The sequence below is a fragment of the Heterodontus francisci genome, chromosome 5 (genome assembly GCF_036365525.1).
Source record: "Heterodontus francisci isolate sHetFra1 chromosome 5, sHetFra1.hap1, whole genome shotgun sequence".
NCBI lineage: Eukaryota > Metazoa > Chordata > Chondrichthyes > Heterodontiformes > Heterodontidae > Heterodontus > Heterodontus francisci.
In genome coordinates, this window is record NC_090375.1 from 172,089,166 (window position 1) to 172,102,993 (window position 13,828).

Here is a 13,828-nt window from a genome sequence, read left to right on the forward strand (position 1 = left end):
CCTATACAGTTGCCGAGTACCCCCCAGCCCCACACCATCCTCCCCCCAACAGTATACACTTGCAGGGATTCCCCCTTCCCCGCCTCCAGCAGTATACACTTGCAGAGTTCCACCCTTTCCTCATAGCTGCAGATTGAGCTGAGTGGCAATGACTGATGAAAAAAAAAAATTCCACAAGATAACATCGCATAACTTGCCTAACCTTTGCAGGCACCAAGGACTCTTGCCTCTTTGGTGTCAGCTTTTCAAGGAGAGGAAGTGACAGCATGTGAGTGCTGCAATTCGTGCAGAAGATTGCGAATGGCTGGTAGAATCGCGGCGAATTAGATACCAATACATGCAAAACAGTATTGACCATATTTAAACTAGGATTCCGTCGTATAGCAGCAGAGGTGCCGCCACAGAACTTTGTCGCCTCCGAGAAAATCATAAACTGGCATTACGGCGTCAGGTTCCGTGGCAAACATATCTACGCCGATTCTCCGCACACACACCACCCCCAGCCAAAAAATGGGCCTTCCAACGGAGCACAAAATCCAGCCCGTGATTTTTGTCCTTTGCTGAATTAGAAGCTTCCATGACTCCTGTTTAGTCTTGGGAGATGTCGTCATTCTCTTCTCAACTTCCACGATACTGACATCAAAGTCAAAATGATTATAAACTTTTACTGGATGGCTCCAGGGTCATTTGGGTTAGGTGTCAAAATATAATTTGTTTTTGGATGCATTTATGGCAGTTGATAACAAACCAGTTGATTCCATTTATTATGATGAGAATCAGAGGGCTGCCAATAGCTCATTTCAGGATAATATTAGCAGAGAGAGATGAGAAAACCAGGACAACAGAGAATCAGGTTTCTTTTCTGAGTATCATATCTGAAGTTAGATAGCCATGTTACCCAATGTTGTAAGGCTAACTACTGCCACTCTGATTGCCATTCATGTCCATTCCCTTACTTTATCCAACTATCTTTTCCCTGATCTTTCTCTTGGTTTTTGGCTTTTTCATGGTTCCTTGCTTAACTATTTTTTCTTGGTGGCCTCCCTCTCCTCTGTCGCTATGCTCAAGTATTGGAGTTTCCTTTTCTTATTTGTACCACTCTCACCAGTCCATGATGTTTTAAACACCCATTTATTGCTACTTTTTGTGGTTTGCAGGAATCTGGATGTCCGATATTCGAAGGCATAAATATGTTTTCAATGACTATGCTTTACATTCACAGAGAACTTCTGGCCACATCATAGATTCCAGCTGTCTCTTTGCTCCACAGACAATCCTCTGCACTTCCAAATCTTATTCAAAGTTTAAGCTGCCTTTCTCACTAGGACCAATCTAATTTTTATCTCTTCTAAGCACATTCTGTGTGACTCAGGATCATTAATAGCAGCACCTGCTGATGTGTTTGATCCTGTCTCCATTTTCTTAGTATGTCCACTTTCATTGATGCTATGCCAAATTGCACTGGGCATGATCCTGCTAGAAAAATAACAGCATTTTAATGAAGCATGGTGTTATTCATTTGAAAATCGGTCAGCAAGTTTAGGGGATTAAAAGATATGTGAGTTGCAAATCTCCAGAACTTACTGGTCAATTTAAGCCACTACGCCATTTGCTTTGCACAAACAGCATCTCACCGTTTGTCTGTTACTTTTAGGAATTTGCTGGATTTTCAAATTAAATGGCCATTAAACTTGCCGTAGAGAGTTATGCCTGGTAATTAAGAATGTAAGCACCTTTTAAACAACATGATTATTTTTAATGCAATGTTAATCAACCTCTCTGGCCCTTAAAGGGAACAATTCAAATTGTTTAATCTCATTCCTGCATGTAGTCATTGTGATTAGAGATTTTAATAATGACAAATTTAAAATGTTTCAATTTTTTCTTACTTTTTCCTTCTGTCTCTTCTCTCACTTAATCTGATCTCTCTTTCCTTCTCTTTATTTCTCTTTTTGTACCTGATTTGACTCTAGTTCACCCTTGTTCTTAATTCTTCCTCTGCTTCTTTCTTAGTCCTTAAATCTCATTAGTTAAGTCCCACTGTTCACTGAGATCCTAGATGCCGGTTGTCACTGCCAGGCTGTTATCAACTTGCACTTCCCAGTAAGTTACAGTACAAAAATTTTCAAGTTGAAGGGTGTAGGCAAAGGTCTAAATAATAATATCTAACCCTTATGTTTCATTTCCTGGATTTATAGGAATGAGTCCACCCACTAGCAGTTGTAGTTTCCTCATTTTCAGCCATGATTATGACAAGCATTTGCATTTTTCAGGTTGTTAAACTTTGTTTCTGACCTTTATGCCTCCTTAAAAGCCTCCAAGTGCTATCCTCATAGGCACCTAGGAATAGATATAAACAGGTAGGGAAGAGGATCCATACCTATCAGATAATTTTCTCAATCCTAATTTCTGCTACAAGTACACTGAGTTTTCTCACCGCTGCATTCTATTTGCCATAGAGATTCTTAAGGAGTCTTATGACATGTTTGAAGAAGCCCATGAGTTTCATTTCTTCATAGAATTTTATATTGACTCCTGGTAGCACCTTAACAGCATGTGGAATAAATGTTAGAATTGTGCACTTGTGCCTGTTCCTACTATCTCCCTTCTTGACGACTGGTACAGACATCTATTTCTTCCATTCATCTAGTTATTTCCATTTACCATTTCTACTTGCAGATCTTGTTGAACTTTCTAATCATTTAATTTCCTCCTCTTTTCATTTCACTTGGGGTATCAAACATCTGGGGCTTTATGAGCTTGACTGCAGCTACAACTTCTGCTTCAATAGGTCGAGGATCCATCTCTCCTGTGTAGCCTAATAGATGTTCCTTGTAGGGGGGAACATTGGAGTTAGTACTCCTATACAAGCTCTTACAGTATTCATCCCATCTGTTTTTAATGGCTTCATTCTCAGCTAAGACAATACCTCTTTTACCCTTTACTGTGTCATATTAATATCTAAGTGCCCCTCTAAATTATTTTACAAACCAAAAAAAAAACTTTGATCATTTTGTTTCTCTCTAGTTTCCATTTCTTTGTATTGTTTCTTCAGTTCTTTTACCTTGTCATTTCTTATTGACTTTTGAACTACCTTGTCTGATTCTTTGCATCTGTCTGACTTCTTCACCCTTTCCCACTTTGAGCTTCCTTTTCTCCTTCATATGAGACGTTAAATCAAGGCCCCATGCTCAGGTGGATGTAAAAGATCCTATACCAATATTTGAAGGAGAGTAGGGAATTCTCCCAATGTCCTGGCCAACATCACTGTCAAAAAAATGCTCGTTTATTCATTTGCAGTTTGTGGGACCTTGCTATGTGCAAAATGGCTGCTGCATTTACTTGCACAATAGCAGTGCCTGCACTTTACTAGTAATCCATTGGTTGTAAAATTCTTTGGGATGCCCTGAGGATGTGATAAAGCACTATATAAATTAAACTTTTTTTTCTATAAGATCTAACAGCTTGGTGATCCAATTTACTTTTATCTTGTTTCTTTACTTGAGGACTGTTTCTTCAGTGACTTTGAAAAAGGCTTTTTCCTACTTCAGTTTATAGTACCTTTAGTTCCTGTTTTTCAGATACTCCAAAATGTTAATTCTATTGTTGACCTTGATATGTATTTCACTACACTTGCTCTGTCTTAGGACTGGATTTTCCCTTTTCGTTTAGTTGCTACCTGGCTAGCAGTAGTTGGTGATCACTGCCACCATTTGCTCCAAGAAGGTTGTCAAAGTTCCTAGACCTGCTCTTCCACCTCTGTCTGATCAGAATGAAATCTATTTGGTTTCTTGTGAATTCATCCTAGGGGCTCTTGCTTCTACTATTGTTCTTAAACAGGATGTTTGCTATCATTAGGCTGGTGTCAATGCAGAAATCCATCAGACTCTCTTGTTTGCTTGCTCTAGTTCATGGCTGTCCATTACACTTCTCTGAAACAGCTCTTTCCAAGTTGTGTATTGAGGTTTACTTTGATATCTCAGGACATTCTGTTTTGGCGTAGCCTCTGCTGGTTTGATTCAAAGTGTTTTAACATTTTCCTATCCTGTGATCAATGTTGGGCATAGACATGTCCGATGGTTATGTTCGTAGGTCTTCCTTGGTGTCTGACTGTAAGAATCTTCTAATATACCATGCTTGGACCTATCAGAGATTCTACTGTTTGTTTTCTTATACTTGCCACACTATGCTTGTGCTTCTCATCTGGTCCAGAATATCTTATCTCAGGTTATTAATTCCTGATAATAAATGTGTACATTCAGTCCACCTTACTTTATCCAGTGCCAGCATCTCTATTTAGTAGCTTCTATCTTCATTTTTCCATCATGCTCAGATTACTAGTTTGACAACAGCATCGTTACATTTTGGCACTTTATTTTGTTGGTACTTAACTGTAGGTCCTGACTATAGATAACCCTGATTTATTTTTGTTGCTAAGTCTGGGTGCACCCAGTACAGGCCTCTTGATCATTTCTCAGCAGATAGTCCAGGGTCCCCTCTCTCCTTCTCCCACCACTGGGGCACCTGATCATATATTGACAGCTCAGATCTCACATTATGGTGCATAGTCCTCGCTGGTAGGATACTCACTCCAAAAGTTTAAGTGAAATACTGGTACTTTGACCTTCTTTGTAAATTAAGTTCATCTTGCAACAAGTGATCCTTTCACCATATCATAAGCCTTTACAATGCCTGCCTGTCCTCCCCTTACCAGCAGTTTTAATTAAGCTTGTCAGGGCAAACATGATCATTAATTGCAAAGCATGATTACACAGACCCTGTTTTTCAAAGCAGGTAAGATGCTTTGCAATTCATTTTACCAGACAGACAGTCCCTTAAAAATGGAGTTCTGTCACCAAATCCAGAGCACAAGATGCGAGGATTAACTCTAAGGAGTTTTCCCCTGCATAATCAGAGTAAAGAGCATTATTCCAAAATATATTAATTCCCAAACAGATAGGGTAATAGCAATGCACAAACCAGCCACATGCTGAGGGTAAGGTTGCCAGTTGGGGAAGTTATATTATCGGATGCCATTGCAAGGTTACAGTTCAGAGAAAATTCCTTCAGGCAATGTCCTGCTTCGCAGTTTGATTGTTTTACATCAACCATCCTAGTTTAATGAATATATTTAAACTTTTGTTGTGTAGCCTAATTTGCAAAGTAAGGGGGTGTAGCTTGCATATTTTGTGTACGTCACCTGAACTGAGCATCTTCCAGGCTGTCTCAGAAACATGAAATCTGGTTCCATTTGGGTAACTTGGATGCAGCAGAACATATTCCTTTAAACAAAAATCAACATGCATATGCAGAGGATTATGGTTACATTAATCATAGCACATTAGGATTATAGATGTCTAATCGCTGTTAGCTTTGGTGATAATTTACACAAAATTCTGCAGATGCTGGAAATCTGAAACAAAAACAGAAACTTCTGGAAATGTTCAACAGATCTGGCAACATCTGTTGAGAGAAACAGCCAAGTTGACCTTTTGGGTGCAGACCGTTTATCAAAACTAATTTGTCTGCAGATGCAGTTTGAGCTGCTGTGTGTTTCCAGAATTTTCTTCTTTTGTTTTAGTGATGACAGGCTGTGAATTAATCGATTCCCTGGCAGTACTGTTTCAGCTCTGGCTTCCTAAAGTCTCAAATTTTAGGTGTTAAGGAGCTTAAAGTTGGAGCAACTCAAAATGCACACTGTGGGTGCCCAGCTATTATGTGATAATTAACTGCCACTGAAAGGTCAACACTGATCAGTATGGCCCTTCCCAGGGAAAAGTCTGGTTAAACAATGCTTTTTTTTCAGGTTGCAAGCAATGTTTTTCAATAAATTAGTTATCGCTTTATGACTCCAACTGGGTGAAAGGTGCAGTTACACAAAATCAGGTGTGCACTTAAGAGTGTTCCCTTTAAGAGAATAGGTATCTGACTATTGATCTGTGTTTGCAGAGAAATCACATTTCTGAGCAGAACCTTTCTGATATGTTTCTGCACTCAGAAAGTTTCTGTTTTGTTTTCTTAGAATGAACTTTCATTTGTCATTAGGTGATTTAGTAAGTCATTCATTTCTCTTGTTTCTCATGTGTTGGACAGACAGCTGTTCAAGCACAAAACCACTTGGATGGTCTACTTACAAAAATCAACTATCCATGGAAACCCCTTGCTGCTCCCCCAACTCAGGCACTGAAAACGGTCTGCCAATGTGAACCAGAGAGCCCTTATCCAACAGAGAACATTTAACTTGATAAACAAAAAAGATGACCACAAATAAAGCTGCAACCTGATTATAGACGCAAAGAAATCCAGGGTTTTTTTTTCACAAAAGTGATTTGATAGATGTGCGTAATTGCTTGGCTGAATCCAAAAGTAAACACCTGAATTAGTATTAGTAACAGAACCACTGTGTAACAGACAGCTGTGGCAGACAGCGACAATTTGACTCGATCACTTCTAGACTTATCCAAACAAGCGTGTTTCACACACAGAAGCTTTGTTTTACAGCAGTAGGATTTTAAAAAATATTCTACATTGCATTTTTTTTTACATCAAATACCACTTCCCTAGGAGGTATGTAAGTATTAGCAGGTGGGAGCCAATTAATATAAAAAATGATTTTTTTTTAAGCCTATGAATATTCAGTTTATCTCCTGAATGCTTCAAGTACAGTAACAGCCACCCGAGTCTTGTTTTGTTTCACCTGTATTTCGTCGCCACCCCCCTGTTAGATATTCAGGCTTCTCTTAGTACATGTGTGGCCCGGCTCACAGTGACTCTTCCCATTGTTCGATGCACATCACTGGGCCAGCCCAGAGCTGTAGCTTGATTCGTAGCCACTAGACGGAGATAATAAGTACTGGTGCTCGTGACTCTGTTCTGAGATGTAACTGGGGAAGGTCTGTGCCCGAGGAACCTTTGTCAAGTTTAAATCATTTCCTGTCAGGGAAAGAAAAAGTTATGTTAGAAGAACTGATGCAGCTTTCATGAGGATTTAATTCCTCTTTTATAATCTTAACATGAATAACAGCACAAACAGAACAATTTGAATTTTCCTCTCAAATCTCTCAAACGTTGCAGCCTCATCTGATTCAAATGGCCTCTTTCTGTGCTCTATATTCTTTGGTTTATCTATAGGGAGAGAGCAGAGCAGTAGGATTAGATCAGCAAAGAGCCAACAAGGACACAATGGGCTGAATAACCTCATTCTGTGCTGCAAACCTCTATAGTTTAATGGTTTTCATCTGGTGCAGGGGTTCCTAGGACGTTATCCTCTCGCCACAGAAATGAGGAGAAGTTTTTTCTCTCAGAGGGTTGTGTGACTTTGCAGCTCAGAAGGTGGTGGAGGCGGGGTCATTGAATATTTTTAAGGTGGAGGTAGATAGATTCTTGTTAGGTAAGGGAACCAAATATTATTGGGAGTAGATGGGAGTGTGGAATTCGAGATACAAACAGACCAGCTATGATCTTTTGAATGGCGGAGCAGGCTAGAGGGGCCGAATGGCCTACTTCTGCTCCTAATTTGTATGTTCGTATGTTCTCTCCACTCAGCTTTTCCTGATTAATAAGGTTTATTAACCGTCATTCAATCAGATTCACTATTTTGCTAATGATTCTACTTTACATTTGCCAACTTCCCTTCAATCATATGCTTCCGCTCCTGTGAGGGAGAGGCCAAATAATTATGGGCTGGTCAGTCTGATCTCGGTGGTGGGTAAATTATTAGAATCAATACTGAGGGATGGGATAAACTGCCACTTAGAAAAGCATGGATTAATCAGAGATAATCCGCATGGATTTGTTAAGGGAAGGCCGTGTTTTACTAACTTGATTGAGCTTTTTGAGGAAGTAACAAGGAGGATTGATGAGGGTAATGCAGTGGATGTGGTCCACATGGATTTTAGTAAGGCATTTGACAATGTCCCGCATGGCAGACTGGTCAGTAAAATGAAAGCCCATGGGATACAGGGGAATGTGGCAGGTTGGATCCAAAATTGGATGAATGATAGGAAACAAAGGCTAGTAGTCGACAGATGTTTTTACGAATGGAAAGCTGTTTCCAGTGGCATTCCACAGGGCTCAGTGTTGGGTCCCTTGCTGTTTGTGGTATATATTAATGCCTTGGACTTAAATGTGGGAAGCATGGTTGGAAAATTTGCTGATGCCACAAAAATTGGCCGTGTAGTTGATAGCGAAGAGGATAACTGTAGACTCCAGAATATCATCAATGGTTTGGTTGAGTGGGTGGAAAAGTGGCAAATGGAGAAGTGTGAGATAATGCATTGGGGGGGGGGGGGGGGAGGGCAAACAAAGCAAGGAAATACACAATAAACGGGAGCTTATTGAGAGAGGTAGAAGAAGTGAGCGACGTTGGAGTGCATGTCCACAGGTCCCTGAAGGTGGCAGAACAGGTAGATGGAGTGGTGAAGAAGGTATATGGAATGCTTTCCTATATTGGCCGATGTATAGAATACAAAAGAAGGAATGTAATGCTGAAACTGTATAAACCACTGGTTACGCCACAGCTGGAGTACTGCGCACAGTTCTGGTCACCACATTACAGGAAGAACATAATTGCTAAGGAGAGAGGACAGAGGAGATTTACAAGGGCTTGAAAGTTACAGCTATGAGGAAAGATTGGATAGGCCAGGGTTGTTTTCCTTAGAAAAGAGGAGGCTGAGGGGTGACTTAATTGAGGTGTATAAAATTATGAAAGGACCTGTTTCCCCTAGTGGAGAGGTCAATTACCAGGGGGCACAGATTTAAGGTGATTGGTAGAAGGATTAGAAGGCACATGAGGAAAAACTTTTTCACCTTGAGGGTGGTGGGTGTTTGCATTTCACTGCCAGGAATAATGGTGGAGGCAAACACCCTCAATTCATTTAAAAGGTACCTGGACATGCACCAGAAGTGTTGTAAACTGCAAGGCTACGGACCAGGTGCTGGAAGGTGGGATTAGATTGGACGGATAGTTTTTTTGGCTGGCGCAGGCACAATGGGCTGAATGGCCTCCTTCTGTGCCGTAACTTTTCTATTGTTCTGTCACACTGCAGCAAATGACTAAATCTAGATTTTCTTCATTTGCTTCAATGGGATAATGAAAATATTGGGGGGTAAAATTAAATTTTGGTGGGGGCATAAAATGGCCATCAGCAGATTTGCCTCCCACTATAAATGCTGCCCGCTTTCCTTTTCTGTTGACTTCTACTTCCACCGTTTTGCAGCTGGGCTGAAGGGGGACTTCAACCCCATTGTTTCTTTCAATTTTTCAAATACATTAGGGCAGAACTTTCAATTTTGGCGAGAGTGTATACAATGGATGCCAGCAGATTAGCTGCCTCTTCTACATCCAGTCTGATTTTTGCTCCTATTCTCTTAGCGGGTTATATAACAGCCGGCTGATCCACTACCTCCCACTTCACACCTCGCCAGAGTTGTAAGTTCTGCCGGTGGTACTATAAATCTCTCACTGCTCTCAAACAGCCACAGATGCTTATTTTCAATGGCTCCATCTTAGTACTACTTCATCTATTGATATTCTTGGTTTTGTCATGTCTTCTGATCTCAACCGGTACTTCTGTGCCTTCTCCATGCTAAATCTGCCTTAATATTTCTCTCAACAAATCTTTTTTTTTTTTTTCTTTGGGCCTCCTTATCTCGAGAGACAATGGATACGCGCCTGGAGGTGGTCAGTGGTTTGTGAAGCAGCGCCTGGAGTGGCTATAAAGGCCAATTCTGGAGTGACAGGCTCTTCCACAGGTGCTGCAGAGAAATTTGTTTGTTGGGGCTGTTACACAGTTGGCTCTCCCCTTGCGCCTCTGTCTTTTTTCCTGCCAACTACTAAGTCTCTTCGACTCGCCACAATTTAGCCCTGTCTTTATGGCTGCCCGCCAGCTCTGGCGAATGCTGGCAACTGACTCCCACGACTTGTGATCAATGTCACACGATTTCATGTCACGTTTGCAGACGTCTTTATAACGGAGACATGGACGGCCGGTGGGTCTGATACCAGTGGCGAGCTCGCTGTACAATGTGTCTTTGGGGATCCTGCCATCTTCCATGCAGCTCACATGGCCAAGCCATCTCAAGCGCCGCTGACTCAGTAGTGTGTATAAGCTGGGGGTGTTGGCCGCTTCAAGGACTTCTGTGTTGGAGATATAGTCCTGCCACCTGATGCCAAGTATTCTCCGAAGGCAGCGAAGATGGAATGAATTGAGACGTCGCTCTTGGCTGGCATACGTTGTCCAGGCCTCGCTGCCGTAGAGCAAGGTACTGAGGACACAGGCCTGATACACTCGGACTTTTGTGTTCCGTGTCAGTGCGCCATTTTCCCACACTCTCTTGGCCAGTCTGGACATAGCAGTGGAAGCCTTACCCATGCGCTTGTTGATTTCTGCATCTAGAGACAGGTTACTGGTGATAGTTGAGTCTAGGTAGGTGAACTCTTGAACCACTTCCAGAGCGTGGTCGCCAATATTGATGGATGGAGCATTTCTGACATCCTGCCCCATGATGTTCGTTTTCTTGAGGCTGATGGTTAGGCCAAATTCATTGCAGGCAGACGCAAACCTGTCGATGAGACTCTGCAGGCATTCTTCAGTGTGAGATGTTAAAGCAGCATCGTCAGCAAAGAGGAGTTCTCTGATGAGGACTTTCCGTACTTTGGACTTCGCTCTTAGACGGGCAAGGTTGAACAACCTGCCCCCTGATCTTGTGTGGAGGAAAATTCCTTCTTCAGAGGATTTGAACGCATGTGAAAGCAGCAGGGAGAAGAAAATCCCAAAAAGTGTGGGTGCGAGAACACAGCCCTGTTTCACACCACTCAGGATAGGAAAGGGCTCTGATGAGGAGCCACCATGTTGAATTGTGCCTTTCATATTGTCATGGAATGAGGTGATGATACTTAGTAGCTTTGGTGGACATCCGATCTTTTCTAGTAGTCTGAAGAGACCACGTCTGCTGACGAGGTCAAAGGCTTTGGTGAGATCAATGAAAGCAATGTAGAGGGGCATCTGTTGTTCACGGCATTTCTCCTGTATCTGACGAAGGGAGAACAGCATGTCAATAGTCGATCTCTCTGCACGAAAGCCACACTGTGCCTCAGGGTAGACGCGCTCGGCCAGCTTCTGGAGCCTGTTCAGAGCGACTCGAGCAAAGACTTTCCCCACTATGCTGAGCAGGGAGATTCCACGGTAGTTGTTGCAGTCACCGCGGTCACCTTTGTTTTTATAGAGGGTGATGATGTTGGCATCGCGCATGTCCTGGGGTACTGCTCCCTCGTCCCAGCACAGGCATAGCAGTTCATGTAGTGCTGAATCTGCCTTAATATTTCTCTCAACAAATCTTACCTCTCCATAAAGCCCAACACTGACCAAGAATTGAACAAAGCTACCATATCTTGAAAGGTTCTTTGAATATATCTCTTTTGCTTCCGGTACAGACAAGAAAAAGCTTGTCGTCTAATGTGATTTTTCTCTCACCTTCATTTATCTTTGTTACAACTTTTCTTGACTCTTGTATACTTTAGCAGTAATGCTAAGGTTGTTGTTCTGAACTTTTCTTATCTTCCACCGAGACAGGAAATGCACTTACATTCTTCCTCTTTCTGACATCTGAATTGTTATTCGTACAGTCCCCTGGGGTCATTGTGGTCCCCCAGCTCTAACCCAGCAGGAGGATGGTGAGGTGAAAGGATTGGCTGACTGGTGGAGTGGGTGGGAGAAAAGGTCTCATTTTCTGGGTCACTCCTCATTTTCATGAGTCGGGAGAGTTGTGAATGTGAATGCGTTTATCGTGGGATGCTCACTGTTTAGGGAGGGGAAAGAAAATCAGGTGCTGTTACAAACTATTAACGGCTTGCAGAAGCTTAAAGGAAAGATGCCTTTCTTGTGACTAAAGCAGGGAAGGGATGGTGTGGCGCTGCAGGAAGATGTGTAAGGGGACAAAGAGAATTCCAGTAGGGCCCTGAGGTTTCCGATTCAGCACAGTCACAATGCCTTTTCAGGTGGATGTAAAATAACCCAGGGCACTGTGTGGAAGAAGAGGCCTATTGCCAGACCTAGGGGATTAGTTCCACACACACACCCCAACCCTCCGGCCCAAACTGCTTGCAAGCTCATTGTGGGTGCTGGCCAATTTCCCACCCTCCCAGAACTGGCGAGCTCCAGCATTTGGCGCCCTGAACCCACCTGTTGTATCAAATGAGGCCTGAAGCTGAAAATGGTTGTGATGCCCCAATGCTGGCTTAGTGGAGTCAGTGTGGCTGATCCACCGACGCCATACTTGTTCTTGGTGGAAGTCAAACACTGCCCACCCAGTACCTCAGAAATATATCACCCCAGGGTATGAAGGAACAATTCAAACTGAGGTAAAAATAGCTAATAACCAGAGCTATTTTAGTATCATTTGCAGTCAAGGTACTACTTTGTGATGGTTGCAGAATCAATCAAACATTATAGGAACTCTGATGAAAGGTCACTGACCTGAAACATTAACTCTGCTTCTCTCTCCACAGATGCTGCCTGACCTGCTGAGTATTTCCAGCACTTACTGTTTTTATTATACAAATTCTGTTGGTGGACATTTTTAAGCAGCAATTCCTGTCACTGATCCATTAGTGTAATCCATTGCTGTTAGAACCTTCTTGAATGAGATCCATAATGAGTGATACATATTTCCATGAAGCAGTCGTCACACTGCTTGTTATTTTACTCTATGAAATCTCTTATTCAGCACGATAAGAGTGAAGCCATCTCTGTTTACAGTGATTTTACAGCTACAATCTCAAACTGCGTAAGTATTAGCAGGTGGGAAGCCCCGAGGCCTCCAATCTCACTCCTAAGGCCTTTGATCACCCACCCTACCCCTTGGCCCCAGCTTCCGAACATCCTATAACCCCACCTCCCCCCACTGCCTAGTGTCCGATCTATGCTCCCCCTCACCCCACCCCGGCCTTCGACACCCCCACCCAGCCTCTGCTCACTGACCCACCAACCCTGACCTCCAACAGCACCTTCCCTGTTCCCGCTCCCCGACCCCCAGCCTCTGACCCCACAAACCTCTGATGTCCAAATCCGCTACCCACCCCCCCACCCCCGCTCCCCTCCAATCTCCAACCCACCCCCAGTCCAACCCCTGCCGACCTCTGATCTCCACACAATTCTGGCCTTCAGTCTCTGACCCCTCCCCTTCATGGCCTCCATTCTCTCCCTCCTTCATCTCCGCTCCCCAGCTCTGGCCTATCCACCCAACAGCCAGCCACAGCCGGACTCTCAAACTGGCTGACTGCGGCCGGGAAACAAAGAAAAAAAATGCTAATCATGTCCAACCATGAAATACGGCAGCACCTGACGGAAACTCTGGGCTTTCCAACCTCATTTGGCACCACCTGCTTCCTCCCCACCTCTGAGTCACGATCTAGCTCAATCAGTCAATCTATTTTGGGATGAAAGTTTAGCTGTTCATTTACAGTTAATGTATGGGAAATCCTGGCTAATTTCCCAACTGAGCTCCCAGATAGACGCAGGAATGGCACTTTTCTAACACCTTGATTCTTTTATCCTAAAGCCTGGCTACCCGACCCAAACCTGACCAAACCCGACTACATGTGTCGGGTTCGGGTCGGGTCGGGTGTATATTTTGTGTCCAGCATTCGGGCTCGGGTCGGGTCAGGTTCAGGTTCGGGTTGGTTGTGTTCGGGTTTTATTTTGTATTGTTTTCTTTTTAATCTCAGTTTTGACGCCTTTTTTTTTCTGTACTCATAACGTGTGATATTTGCAGGTCGGGTCAGGCACGAATAAAAATTGAAGGACTCGGGCATGGGTCGGATTCGGGT

The 13,828-nt window shown here is 43.0% G+C and overlaps 1 protein-coding gene across 4 annotated transcripts in view; it reads right to left on the minus strand.

Annotated features, from left to right (window-relative positions):
* The window catches only part of dok6 (docking protein 6), a 506,642-nt gene that overhangs the window by 13,988 nt on the left and 478,826 nt on the right, over window positions 1-13,828 (minus strand). For 2 of the 4 annotated variants that reach the window (XM_068032346.1, XM_068032347.1), the window contains exon 8: window positions 99-6,933. In XM_068032346.1, the coding sequence (XP_067888447.1) occupies window positions 6,794-6,933 (140 nt within the window). In that variant the 3' untranslated portion in view covers window positions 99-6,793. Of the gene's footprint in view, window positions 1-98; window positions 6,934-13,828 lie in introns of those variants that run through there. The other 2 variants (XR_010975089.1, XR_010975088.1) reach the window with 2 other exon arrangements.